The sequence below is a fragment of the Portunus trituberculatus genome, chromosome 41 (genome assembly GCF_017591435.1).
Source record: "Portunus trituberculatus isolate SZX2019 chromosome 41, ASM1759143v1, whole genome shotgun sequence".
Classification (NCBI taxonomy): domain Eukaryota; kingdom Metazoa; phylum Arthropoda; class Malacostraca; order Decapoda; family Portunidae; genus Portunus; species Portunus trituberculatus.
The window spans coordinates 24,123,204-24,138,039 of record NC_059295.1 but is presented as its reverse complement, the minus strand read 5'-3'; the positions used below and the strand labels follow the sequence as shown (position 1 = coordinate 24,138,039).

Here is a 14,836-nt window from a genome sequence, read left to right as displayed (position 1 = left end):
AAAAGTGGTTGAATATAATGAGTTTTCTGCTTTTCTTTTTTTTTTTTCTCTTATTGTTGTTTTCAGGTTTGAATTAAAAGGGTTTATTGTTTTATGTTCGTCTTTTCACTGATTTTCTTTTTTCTCTTTTATTTTATTCACTTTTTTTTAGATTTCATTTTATGTTGTTTATTTATTTATTTATTTATTTTATTTTGGTGTATTTTTGTCTTTTATCTCTGCTCTTCTTTTTTTTTCATCGTTTTGTTTGTTTCCTCTTCCTGTTTTTAATCTACTTTCTTTTTTTCGGATTTATTTCTTTTATTTTTGTCTGTCTGTTTGTCTGTGTGTCTGTGTGTCTCTTTCTGTTGCACACTCACACATTCACCCATTGTTTTTTTTTTTTTTTTTTCTGTCTCTGTGTCTTTCTGTTTGTTCATTTTTTTTTTTTTATGAATTCTCGCATTTTCATCATATTTTTTTTTCTGTATGTATGCGTGTACAACAATCATATCCTACTCATCTATCCACACACACACACACACACACACACACACACACACACACACACACACACACACACACACACACACAGAGCACAAATACTCCACGGCCACAAAAGTTAGCCACATAAATACGAACCATTGATCTTTACGACTCTCTCTCTCTCTCTCTCTCTCTCTCTCTCTCTCTCTCTCTCTCTCTCTCTCTCTCTCTTCCCGTTATTTGGAAGCTGTTACGGCGCCTTATTTAAAATCCATCCATCCCGTTATTTGGTTGCGGAGCTTCATTCTTTTTTTTCTCATTCAACCCTCTGTTCCTTCTTTTTCTTCTTCTTCTTGTTCTTCTTGTTCTTCTTCTTGTTCTTCTTCTTCTTGTTCTTCTTGTTCTTCTTGTTCTTCTTGTTCTTGTTCTTGTTCTTGTTCTTCTTGTTCTTCTTGTTCTTGTTCTTGTTCTTGTTCTTGTTCTTGTTTTTGTTCTTGTTCTTCTTCTTGTTCTTCTTGTTCTTCTTCTCTTCTCTCTCTCTCTCTCTCTCTCTCTCTCTCTCTCTCTCTCTCTCTCTCTCTCTCTCTCTCTCTCTCTCTTTCTGAATATTATCGCCCTTGATAGAATTGTACCCACCTTTGATGTTACTGAAAGTTACTGGGGATTTCAATGGTGTTTTTGTGGTTGCAGTGAGAGTTTAACAAAAGTTTCTGCTTCATCAATGGAATACATCACACAGGGCCTAGTGGAACCTCTATGGGCTTGAAGGGGTGTTTATGTGATTCTGGGTAGAAATAAAGAATAAACGGTTTCTTAGTAATAAAAAGAAGAAGTATTTTAACGTGACTTATCATGTTGGCAACCGTTGAAAGTAATGATTGTGAATGTCCAGAGTGTTTAAGAAGACAAGCCAAAGTAAAGGTAGTAATTGTCTTTGTGTGTTTCAATTGACGCCTCTCAATGTGATTTTAACTGTTGGCTGCAGGACTGGTTCATTCGGTGGGCTTATCTCCCTCACCAGTTTTGTTGTCCTTGTCTAGAGCTCCTATATAGATATGAAATAAATAAACGAGAATATTTACATGTTTTGGTATCCATTACTAAATAAAAGATCTTGACCACTGAGAGTGAAGAATGGCGGTGCAGCCTTCAAATGTAAAGTGGGTCTTGTATTGAAGTCTTTTTTTTCGGACTAGCAGCTTAAGTCTTATTAATCTCTCACTAGTTTTGTTGGTGTTTTCCAAAGCATCTCATACGTAAAAAGGGTTCAAGTATTGAGGTGTTTTGGTAAGCAGCACGATGAGCCTGAAGATTGATGGTGGAGATTGATGGCGATGAATGACGGTGAATTCGCATAATGACACCAACAGTCGATGTCTTGCTCAGATCCGCCTGCATGAAACCAGCGATCGAGGCTTCATTTGAATATTAAGTGTCCTGAGAAATGGCGCTCCGCACCAAGATGTCTAGCGCACCGTGAACCAGAGGACACAAGGCTTCGCAGACTGGCGAGCAACAACATGACTCAACCAGTTTTTGAACAGCAAAAGAAGCCAATTAAATCATTATAGGGAGCTGGGGAACTGCTGGGCTGGTGAAGATGACACAGAACTGGTCCAGGCGACGCCTTGACCAGTTCTGGGTCATTGCTTTGAACTTAACAAAAAGAAACTGGGATCGGAAAAAATAAAGATAACAAAAGTAATGAAAAAAAATAAATGTACAGGTAATCTTCAAAGAAATATAGTAATATGAAAAAAAGGAAAAAATGCAGAGTAAAGAAAAAAAAAAATAATTGAGAGAAAAGAACCCCCCAAAAAATATTGCAGAAAACAAGAGAATGGTGAAAAAAAACTACACTGAATAAACTACACCGCGCAAGAAGAAACGAAACACAAAAGAAAAAAGAAAAGAAAAAAACAGGCGAGGCAGTGTGTGTTCTCTTGTCAGGTGTATGTAAAACTGAGAACTGCAAAACACAGTCCTTTTTAGTCACCACGGCGCAGCTCAGTCAGTCTCCGCAGTACAGCATGCAAGCAACGCACGGACGCACAGCCACAGACAGCCTCGCCATGCACCCTCCCAGCGGAAGGATTCGAGAACAACTACAGAATACAAGTAGACTCATTATCACAAAAGCAAACTAACGCATCCCCAAGTGAACCAGCGGATCAACGCGCAGAGGCAACCAACCCAAGGCTTTCTTCCTCTTACCTCCAGACACACGGAACCAGGGAAGCAGGGAAGCAGGGATCCAGGACAGTCATCTCCCTTCCTCTCTTTCTCGTCACTGCTCCAGCCTCGCAAGCCTTAATGAGAAATGCTCAGTTGGTGACGCCTTCTTGCACTCTCCGCATCCATACACTTCCTGCATGGCCGTTGCTGTTACCTCTCCTCATCACATCTGCTCACAACCTCATAAATGTGTAGGATATAAACAAGGGATATGCAGTGATGATGGAAGTTAAAGAACATAAAGGAGTGAATATCTGTAGAAAGGAAACTAAAGGCACGTATTTCAGTACTGATTGCATTTTTTGGAAACATAAGTGCTTGTTCTCTCCCGGAATATAAACAGCGATAGTATAATAATAGAAAAATAGATCAGAGTTGGAATTATATAGGGATGGAAACTATGTAATCGTGCTTTCATTAGAGTTTTCTACGATGGGCGTAAACAACAAAAATGCAAGGATAACAAACGCTAAAGATGGAAATATAGGAAGAAGAACTTGGATGTAAAAGGGAAAGAGACCCAAGATGAAAAGAAGGTCGTGTATTCCTGGTATTAATCAGCTCTTGGACATAGAGATGCTCACTTTTATCTGTTACTTCCTCGCCCACTGCTGTCACAGCAACAGAACGACCTGATAGTAGATACACTCCCCCTTTCACTCACACACACACACACACACACACACACACACACACACACACACACACACACACACACACACACACACACACACACACACACACACACACACACACACACACACACACACACACACTATATATAACCACTGCCTTAGACAAAACCCTGCACCATGGCCCTTCACACACACACACACACACACACACACACACACACACACACACACACACACACACACACACACACACACACACACACACACACACACACACACACAAAGCCTCTTTACACCTAAGAAGTAAGAGGAAGGAAAGACTCAGAAATGTGTGGTTTTATTGAGGAACTATGCACTTTTTTTTATACCTTTGTGAATCATCTCTCACTTGTATCCCTTGTCTCACGTTTATCTGCCTTGTATTGTACCTTTGGCAAGGGTCTTTCACCAGCCAGTTGTCACACTATTATGTAATCTTTCTCTGTTTTAGCAAGATTCTCTCACCTGCACCTCTCCATATCATTACTCTGCACCTTAGGCAAAAATTCTTCTCATCTGCCCATTGCCTCACCACCATCCACCTTCCAAGGAACACTCGAGTGATATCCTCTTAGCCCTCTCAATTCTGATTCGCATTTTTACCTTGATTTTTGGGCATGATTAGACGATTTTATTTGCATTAGAAAGAGTCTATGAAGGTCAAATGATTAATGGTCAGAGACTTTACTATTTCAATCTTACCATAAGTTTCTGAAACCGTATAAAATCACCAGATACTAACCAAAATGGATATGGAAATGCGGCATGGTACTGAAGAGATTAAGATCGTGATGTGGAGCTTTAAGGCAAATAATCAGCCAGTATATCCATCGTCCCCTGAGAAAATATTTACAAGAGCCGAGCATCATTTTTTCCAACATCAGTCAGCTTTTGTTTGTCCATTGTTTGGGTCTCTCCTTTGTTTCCCCGCCAGAGTGATGAATACGACCTCCCCTCATAGGCATCGGTTGAGGGTAAAAAAAAGAAAGAAAAGAAAGGAAGGAAGGTAAAAGCAATTGTTTCATCGTTGGTCGTCTTTGAAAGTTGCGTCAAACATCTTAGTAGTAGAATTGATGGTGGTAATGGCGGTGGTGGTGCTAGGAGAGAGGCGTAAACAGGAAGATGAAAAAAGCAAAGGTGCGAAAAGAGAGAACAGCAGTCAGAAGGAAGCAACGATGAGAAGAAAAAAGAAACTTGTGGATGGATAGTGAGAAACAAAGAAAAAATATGAAGAATCTAAGAATAAAGATTAGTAAGTTGGGATGAATAAAATTAAAAAGAAGACGACGACCTTGTGGAAAGAAGAAAAGACAGAGAAGAATACCACATAGAGAGATATTCAAGGAAGACAAGAGCAGAATTTGAAAAGGAAGGCAAAAATAATGAAAGAGAGCAGGAAGGCAACTCATAGAAAGAGAATTTGAAAGAGAGAAGAAAATGAAAATGATAAATATGAAAGAAGGCAAGATGGACAACACATCATAAAAAAAAACAAAGAAAGAAAAGAAAAGGAAAGAGAGCCACATAAAGGGAAAATCAGTAAAGAAAGGGTGAAAATGAGAAGACGAGAGGAAGGAAATGAGAGCACATGAGTAGAATATTCATTAATAGAAATTAAACACATAAACAACATAACAATTAAGAGAACAATGGAAATAAACAATAATAAAGAAAGGAATGAACGAAATCACATAAATTGGAAAAAATATAATAACAAAAGGAGAAACTATTGAACAAAACATCCCTGCGAAAAAAAAAGAGTTAACTAGAGGAAGGAGACGAAGCAGGCAGACTAAAGAAAGGCAAGGGAAGACGAGAGAGGGAAGGAACAGAGACCTGGCATACGAGACGGACAAAGGCAGCGGTCAGAGGCGCCAGTATCAGGGAATAACAACAAGAATTTAAGCTCATCACTCACAACTTGGTGGATTACACTAACTACAGACCTCCTGAAGCCCCTCTGTGTGCCTACCAAGAGAGAGAGAGAGAGAGAGAGAGAGAGAGAGAGAGAGAGAGAGAGAGAGAGAGAGAGAGAGAGAGAGAGAGAGAGAGAGAGACGCACAAAGGAAAGAACGGAATGGAGGAAGAAGGGAGAAGGAAGCAAGGAAAGCAGATAAATATTATGGAATGAAAGAAGAAATGAAGAGAGAAGGAAGTGGAGATGGTGGTTGCTGCTAACTAACTTACTAAGGCGTCGTGTTTTAAAGTGACAGGAGATAATCTAGTCCCACGTAGATGTGTGTGTGTGTGTGTGTGTGTGTGTGTGTGTGTGTGTGTGTGTGTGGGGCGGGATTATTTGATTTCAACTGGCATCCTTCCTGTTCTCCTCACTCCTACTCTCTCACCTGTCTTGCGCTTTGTCCTCCAGTCTGTATCCTCAAATATCCTTCCTTTTTACCATTCTCCATCCTACGTTCAACGAAGTGGCTCTCCTTTTCATCCTATACGTATCTTACTCACTCAACGGGCTTTCCTCTCCTACCTCCTACATTTTATTCCCTCTCTTACCTTCCCTCTTTATTCATCGCATTTCTTCATTTAGCTTTCCTACTGGACCTCTTCTAACTTGTTTCCTTAACTTGCTTTCCGCTTCGTGATATTCCCTCACGTGGTTTTCCTCCTTGTTTTTCTCCATCCTACTTCTTTGCCAGGCGTTTCTCTTTGTCCAACTCCATCCTCGTGAGTTTCCTTTTCCGCTCTCGTCCTCAACTCATTCATTCCTCGTAAACTCGATTAGAGAGGGAATCTTCATGCAGAATCAAATTTCCAACAAGCTCAAATTTCACTGATACGAAAAGGTTTTCTCCCAAAGGTGTGTGTATGTGTGTGTGTGTGTGTGTGTGTGTGTGTGTGTGTGTGTGAGTGTGTGTGTGTGTGTGTGTGTGTGTGTGTGTGTGTGTTTGTCATCCTTGCGTAGGGGTCATGCTAATCTTCTTTGTATCGTTCCAATTTTAGTATATGTACCGCCGAAGCAAGTGTGTGTATGTGTGTGTGTAATTCACCTCGGTCATCTGCTGGTCACCCAGCCAGTCTTCCCCATTACGGAGCGAGCTCAGAGCTCATAGACCGATCTTCGGGTAGGACTGAGACCACAACACACTCCACACACCGGGAAAGCGAGGCCACAACCCCTCGAGTTACATCCCGTACCTATTTACTGCTAGGTGAACAGGGGCCACACATTAAAAGGCTTGCCCATTTGCCTCGCCGCACCGGGACTCGAACCCGGCCCTCTCGATTGTGAGTCGAGCGTGCTAACCACTACACTACGCGGTGTGTGTGTGTGTGTGTGTGTGTGTGTGTGTGTGTGTGTGTGTGTGGAGTAATTTTCTTGACATATCATTTAGGGATCTCAGTCGTGGGTAGTTTTGATGAAAAATATGGTAGTAGTTTTCTTTTTGTTCTCTTTTTAATATAGGAGTGCTTCTGTCACATATAAAAAAAAGAGTATACAAAAATGTGATACAAAAATTCTGATACAAATATGTGAGAAGCAACAAGGGAATGCCACTGATGTTCCTACAAAAAATCCTGCCAAATCCAGAATAGTATGGGGACTTCAAACAATATGTACTTCTTTCTAGCTGTATAATTTCACTCTCACTCCTTCAAGTCACCTCCTTTCCTATTTTTCGATCTCTTTGTTACTCTATATAAATATCTATCTTGTAATTTCCTGTGCTCAGTTTCTTAGTTATTTGGTTCTATGAGGGACTAGTTTCCATTATTAAACTATGTGAGTGTGTCAATATATAAAACAGTAAATACATGTAGATAAAAACATAAGTATTTTCCTTTATTCATTAAAACTTAACATGCTTTTTCATATATTCTTAGCAGACAATGTGATTATTTTCAGCTCTTACTTATTTGTGTTTACGTGTATATGTGTGTGTTAGAGAGAGAGAGAGAGAGAGAGAGAGAGAGAGAGAGAGAGAGAGAGAGAGAGAGAGAGAGAGAGAGAGAGAAGGGGGTAGGGGGTAGGAGAATTTACCTTGAGCAGCACGAGGTTAGATGACGCTTGAGATGAATGAAGAGACTGAGGAATTGAGTGTGGGAATAAAAAAAAAACGAAAAGAAAGAAACAGAAGAAGAGGAGGAGGAGGAGGAGGAGGAGGAGGAGGAGGAGGAATAAACAAAAAAACATAGACATTGCACGATTTCTCTCTTAATCAGTAATTGAATCCAACACAGACAAGAGAAGAAGAGCGAGAATGAAGAGAAGAAAACGGACATGAACAAAGAGAAGACCACCACCACCACCACCACCACCACCACCACCACCACCACACCACTAACAACAATGAACATTTACACCCCATTTAAAAGCAACAGTTTATAAATCATTTGTTCCCATTTACACAACATTCTTCCTTTCTTCCCTCGTCCATTCCTTTGCTATTTTTTTTCGTTTCCTTCTTTTCTTTTTCCCCTTTGCTGCTCCTCCTCCAGCTTTTCTTCCTCTTGCGTCGAAAGCGGAAAGGGCGTGATGGACTTCCTTCCCTTCTTTCTTTCCTTCGTTCCCTTCCTTCCTCACGTATGTAGTTTTCTCCTGCGTTTTTTTCTTTTCCATACTTCCTCTCACTATATTTTCCTCACTCCTCTTTGTTTCCTCTCATCGCCGTACAGCGAGTGGTGAGATTTGCACTTTTATCACTCCGTCTTCCGGGCTGAGAATACAGTGCAGTGGTCCTTTGAGGTGCTGCCAGGACTGTAATGAGGTGCTGGCGTTTGTATCAGCTTACTGGAGGCGCTGTCATGTTGCTGTGGAGAAGATGAGAGGGAAGTAGGAAGGAAGCATGTAAGGAAAGAGAAGGATGGAGAAAGTGATAAAGAGGAAGGGAAAGGTTTGTTTGCGGATCGAGGTGTGAGTGAAGACACTTGAGGCGTATTTCACAACTATTTTCAAAGACTACAGAGATATTTAGTCGGGTTTTCATATTGCTTTACCCCAGATGATGCAGGACACGTGTTATCTTATCCTTACACTAACGAAAGGAGCAATATGAATCCCAATAACGTCCACAAGAGTTTGCTAAAGTAGTCAAGACAACTCATGGAAATCTTTGAGACTATGGAGCTGCAATGCGCTGAGCAACACACTCGTGGTAATGTAATAACCTCCACAAAGTCGAGCGTCACGACTCAAACGCCTCCATTCGCCAGTGTTAAAGTGATTGTTAGGCTTTGTTGGGCGTGGCAGCTTCCCGCCTGCCGCGAGGGAGGACACACGTCGCTCTCCCACGGGACCACTTAGGCGGACGGGAAAGTTAAGGGAATCACAAGCTGTGCCGACGGCTGGGCGCGACGCAACCCGGCACAGCAGAGCGTCTGTTGTTAATTGGGTTCTAGGATTATGACAGTAAAACAGCGCAAAGTAAAACATGAAGGACCGTGAGGGAGGCAAACAGGTGTGAGAGCCGCAGTCAAGCTAGAGTGTCTCTACTTGGTGTGTGTGTGTTCTTACCTAATTGTATTTTTATAGGATTGAGTTTGTCTTTAGAGTTAATTGTGTGTGTGTGTGTGTGTGTGTGTGTGTGTGTGTGTGTGTGTGTGTGTTGCCAATGGGCACTTGTTGATATCATTACGACACAATCTTATCTGTACCCTTGTGATTCAGTGCACACCGTTCTCTCCCTTTAACATAAATAGATGTATAAAGTGAAGCATGGAGTTGATCTATGTAAGTTGTACGGTGAATGCCTATTTGTATAGCAGTATAGTGATATACTTTTGACATGTATTATTTTATTACTGTCAAATGGTTTGTAGCTACTGACGTGATTAATTGAGTGTTATCTTCCACAGGTGACATGAAGTGGTGTCTTTGATAGCCACAGCAGTCAGACTGGTGAGTGTTGATAGTGGCATTGTATTTTTTCCATTGTGATATCATTGAGTTCTTGGAACACGAACACGAAGACATTAGGAACTGTAAGCTCGAGACACAGCTGACAACTTCGAGAAAACAAAGAAAGTTGAATAGTGGCTTTATTTCTAAATGATCTAATACATTAAACAAAGGCACTAGGAAAGTTTTCACCATTACTCATTTGTCCTTTTATCAGACATAACGACAAAGAGGTGCTCTTTCTTGAAATGAGAAGCGTCAGTAGTATTTTATTTTCTTCTCACAATCATGTTTTCCGTTCTATCATTCATCTATTATCTGTCCTCCCTCCCTACATCTCATTCCCTATCCAACATCTGAGCAAAATATCCCAGGAAAAGTTTTTGGGGTTCATTTTGTTTCACTTCGCCTCTCAGACACTCGTTTTACTTCTGCTCCTGTGTGTGTGTGTGTGTGTGTGTGTGTGTGTGTGTGTGTGTGTGTGTGTGTGTGTGTGTGTGTTTGCTGTTGTTGTTGTCATTGTAATCATCACCACTACCAAAATACCAGTTTTTACTAAAGCCATTGCTGTTGTTTGTAATCGTCGTTGTCATGAATGCGTGATGGTAATTGAGGTAACTGAATGAATTTGGCGATATTTATTTGAACGCAGTAATTAAATAATTAATATATTTTGCCATGTGTGCTAGCATAAAGGATCAGTGGCGTGGTGCAGGGGACGTAATGAAGCCACTTGTTTCAATTAAGGCAGATAACAAGGGTTGAAATACTGGAAAAAATTGCCCATTCATATGAAGCTCTCTTCCTTCCCATAGCTTGTTATTCTTCAATGTTTTTATATTTTTCCCTCTCTTTTATATTTATTCTCTTTTTCACACCATAGCTAAATGTAAAGAATAACAAGAATGAAAATTTCACAAGAACATCATAAAACAAGAGAAGAAAAGGGAGGAGGAGGAGGAGGAAGAGAAGGACTGAAAAAAAAAAAAAATAGATTTGATGAGAAAATGTATTTGCTATTAGTTCTGTTAATTTTATTCTCTTTTTCTTTCTCATCTGAAGCTCTACTTAATATGTTCCTGACTCATTGAAGGAGAGAGAAGTACGGCGGTGTGTGAGAAGGAAGGGGGAGAGAAACAGGAATATGGAAGTAGAGGAGCTGGTCTTTGAGTGGACTGTTCCGAGGGAAGAGTGTTTGGTGATTTGGGAAAAAAAAACAGATACAGAATGATTGTTGGAAGGGAAGAGGACTGGGAGAAGGAAAGAGAAAACACGGAGAAAACTCAGGAGTGGTAATATAGGAAGAAAGAGGATAAAGAAATAGCAGGCAGTTATTTGAATCTGTTTCTGTGACTGTTTTAATCTCTTCAGTACCAGAACGTGTTTTTGTTATACTACAAAGTGAATAAGTATAAGGAAGAGAGAGAGAGAGAGAGAGAGAGAGAGAGAGAGAGAGAGAGAGAGAGGAAAAATTAGAAAAGTACAAGGTTTGACTTAGTGACATAAAGTACACCAAAAACTCATTTTATGTGTCTGTTGGGTGGCTACTTATCTCTCATGTTAGTGATAAGGCTTAACAGATACGGCGCGACAGATAACACTCGTCCTCTCGATGACCTTTGGGACAGCTTAATGTCTCTCTCTCTCTCTCTCTCTCTCTCTCTCTCTCTCTCTCTCTCTCTCTCTCTCTCTCTCTCTCTCTCTCTCTCTCTCTCTCTCTCTCTCTCTCTCTCTCTCTCTCTCTCTTTCGGTTCATGATTTTGTTTTATCCCTGTTTTTCATTTTTCAATTATTTATATGTGGTTTGTCTTTAGGTTGCTGGATGAATGGATAAGTGTGTGTGTGTGTGTGTGTGTGTGTGTGTGTGTGTGTGTGTGTGTGTGTGTGTGTGTGTGTGTGTGTGTATGTGTCTGTGTGTGTGTGTGTGTGTTGGTGGGTGCGCGGGTACCTATTAATTCTTCATCATTGCCAGGTTTGGGATACGTTGTTTGATTTCTTCCTTATCAAATATTCATGATAAGGTAAGGCAGAAACACACACAGGATGTACTTGTCAGTGCCCAATGCTCGCCAGTCCTTTCTGACACTTTGGTGCGTCAAGTGCTCCTCGTGAACAGAAAGAGTTGCATTGTATAGCAGTGAGGGGCAAGGCCCAGACTATAAATACAGCGCCAGTTCTCAGTGAGTGGCAGAGTGAGTACGTCAAGCAGTATGATGCAGGTGAAGAAGGAAAATTTATTGAACTACTCCCGATACTCTCGCCTGGCGTTGATGGTGACGGCGCGCTACATGGCTGAGGTGTTTGATTGGCTCTACAAAGGCGGCTCACTGGATCTTGAGAAGTTCTTGAAACAGCGAAAGGTGATTAGGCAATTTCAAAAGCTTGAGCTGGAAAAGATCAAGGTCAAAACAGATCCAACCAACATGGACGTCACGTGTCTATACAAGCTGCTCTACTATACTTGTGATATTCCGTCTGAGAACCCTGAGTGGAACACTGCAGTTAAGGCGGGGCAGAAACGTTCCCTGGGGCAAATCTTGTACCGATTGAGGGACATCCGCAACAGTGTGAGTCACAAGGAACCCGGGACCCTGACACAAGTGTCTGACGAGAACCTGAATGATCTGGCCAAGGAGTTGGAAGAGCTCTTGGCAGAGATGCTGACCCTGGCGGGCAAGGAGTGTGGGAAACAGGACAGTGTTGTTGCCGAGACAATATGTAACATGAAGGCAGATGTGGTGAGGGAGCAACATGCTGATGACGGTATCACTGTCAGAGAGTTCGTAACTCTTGGTCGTCAGGAGTTGCTAAAGCGTAAAGAACGTGAGTTTTCCTACGTTGAGCCACACCTTGTGCAAAACGGCGAGAACACCTTTGATACTGTCATCCCCCTGAGTGGACTGCCTAGCAGCAGATTCCGTGATGGATCACAGCCGCAGGTGATACAAGTGACTGGTGAGGCTGGCGCAGGGAAGACTTCACTGTGCAAGTAAGTGTCAGATTTGTGCTCTGGAACTGCAATGTTCTTTTGGAACGTTGATTACATTTGTAAGTGATGTAATAATGTTAGTTATACAGTATTATGGTGATGTTTGACTTATTTGGGTTGTTACAGGGCACTGATGGCGTGGTGGCTGATGGACGATCCCAAAGCGAAGGCTTTAGCGGACTACCATCTTCTTTTGGATGTCACTTGTGCTCAGGTCAAGTCGCGTGACTTGCATCGCTACCTCCACGGGATGCTGCCTGAAACTACCAAATTGTGTGATACAGCCAGCCTGACGCGGCTCCTGCGTGAAGCAAAGATCCTATGGTTGATTGATGGCTGGGACGAGGCAACTAAGGATGCCCCATGGCTGCTGCAGGATCTCCTTCAGTCCAGAGGAGAGTCTCACATTATCCTCGCTACGTGCAGGCCGGGATTCAGCGTCACCCTCACTAATCAGTTTATTGGGCAAAGGATTTTTTACGTTTCCTTCGCTAGATTCCAAAAAGAAGAGATGAAGGAGCTTGTCAGGGGGAAACTTCCTGATGTCGATAACACTTTTTTGAAAAATTTTCTTGATATCTTGCACAGTTTTCCCAATGAGGAACAAGACGACTTCAGCAATCCCCTGAAGCTGCAACTGATGGCCCGCATGTATCTAATGAACTGCCTCCCTGAACTGCTCCGCCAACCCTCTTTGGTTTACATTTATCATAACATGATAGAGCGTCAGCGTTTGAGCCTCATCGTGCGCTGTCAGAAGGACTCTGCCCCGGGCGAAGATGTTGAACAGAAGATTGACGCTTGGTTAGAGCGTCTTTATAAAGTGTCCTTTGACTCAGCCAGAAGTGATCCATCGTTGCTTCTTACTGTAAAAAGTGTGAAAAATTTATCAAAAGGATGTGGTGTCCCAGAGAAGCTCTGTCTCTCTTCCTTCCTGGCGTGTCCATCGCTTTTCGGTGTCATGGCCCACAGCTACGCCTTTTACCACGACACTCAGAGGTGTGTGTTCGCAACGCGACATTTAGAGTGTTGCTGCAAGGATGATGACAATCCCGAGGCTAAACTCAGAATGGTCTTAGATGTTGACTCATGCGAATTGGAAAATCACATGGATCCCTACCTTGGGATTTATGACCTAGTGACTCAATTCCTGCTGGTGATAAGGATCCTGCTATCCAGAATAAGTTGTGGATGGATTTGTAATGAGGTACGTCAAAAAAGTCTTTGCCAGGCTTTGTTACGTTTGGCAAAAAAGTTTGTCCATATCGTTAAATGTGACCACCTTCCTACTGACCGATGGATCGAGGCAAGTGCTTTGAGGAGTCGACTTGTTCCCGTTTTCTTGCAAGTAATGGAAATGTGGACCAGAGGCTTGTTCCATGTCAGTGTTTCTGCCACCTTCTTGGTAGACCTGTTCGCCAGCCTCCTGGAAGGGGACGAAGACCCTGTCAGGTGGTTGGAAGTGATCAGGAGATGTGAAGTGAATGAAGAACTGGCGAGGGCAGTGTCTCGGAAAATTGATGGAAGACTGTGGGTGATTAGCGACGGAGACATAAGAGCTGCGACGATGCTCCTGAAGTACATCACCCCAGAGAAGGTCACAGTGAATGTTTCGGACTCTAAGTGGCTACCACAACTTCATGAGCTTCTCTTAAGACTGTCCAAGACTCGTGTGAGGCTGGAACTTAACATTCAGAGCCACCTCCATGACCTCAACTCCAAAGATGACTCTGATAGTTACCTTGAACTAATTTGTCGACCACAAGCGAAGTGTTCGCTCACGATCTTTTCCGGACACTTGAGTGTCTCTGGCCTTCCTCTCCTCTCTGCTGCCCGGAGATTAACATCTCTCAACCTTAGGATCACGCAGCCCAACGCAGTGTGCAAATTGACTGAAGTCGCACCAAAGCTCACTCAACTCAACAGTTTGAAATTGATCTATGATAATAAAAAGTTCATAGTACCAGATTCCTTTGTGGATGGTTCTCGCGGTATATTTTCTCAAAAACTGCAGGTTCACTTGATATTACCTCACTTACGTGAGAACTCCGTGAACATGTCTGTCAACTTCATCTCAAGGTTCAGTGAGCAGTACTTGCGTCTCATCGTCGGAAATCTGGACCTGAAGGGAGTGAAAAACCTGGTGACAGGGCTAGAAAACAAAGCAGTGATCGTTGATACCTTTGTGATTAATGTTTACGTGGAGGAATGCAAGATGGACATCTCCGTGAACATCGGCTCTCTGCCCATGCAAACTTCTATGGGAGATTTCCTCACTAGGTTGCACGATCTTTTTAAGGATCCACTGAGGCACATGTTATTCGTGAAGCAAATGTAGAGAGAGAGAGAGAGAGAGAGAGAGAGAGAGAGAGAGAGAGAGAGAGAGAGAGAGAGAGAGAGAGAGACGAAAGTGAAATAATAGACTTCAGTTTTTTTTATCAAATTTGTAAATGAACAGGAATTGATTTCGGATGCTCTTTGAGTCAACATAATCATACCATTACTGTTACCTCGAAGAGTGACCGAGGCAAGAGGCGGCGTGGACACGGCAACAAGCTCAGTGTGAGAGAGTGAAGAGTTTGCCACACCTCGCTCCCATTTCCGGTAATCCCGCAGGCGACC

General features: G+C 42.2%; 1 protein-coding gene and 1 non-coding gene across 2 annotated transcripts; one reads left to right on the top strand and one right to left on the bottom strand.

Moving 5' to 3' along the window:
• Positions 1–6,245: 6,245 nt before the first annotated feature.
• LOC123517222 lies at positions 6,246–6,349 on the bottom strand. Its single transcript, XR_006678425.1, has one exon. It is a non-coding gene; the product is annotated as a U6 spliceosomal RNA (small nuclear RNA).
• A 4,967-nt stretch (positions 6,350–11,316) lies between these two features.
• LOC123517009 lies at positions 11,317–14,625 on the top strand. The gene is made up of 2 exons (XM_045276826.1): positions 11,317–12,214; positions 12,341–14,625. The coding sequence occupies exons 1-2, from the start codon at positions 11,436–11,438 to the stop codon at positions 14,550–14,552; spliced, it is 2,991 nt and encodes a 996-aa protein (XP_045132761.1). The 5' UTR covers positions 11,317–11,435; the 3' UTR covers positions 14,553–14,625.
• The last annotated feature ends 211 nt before the right edge of the window (positions 14,626–14,836 follow it).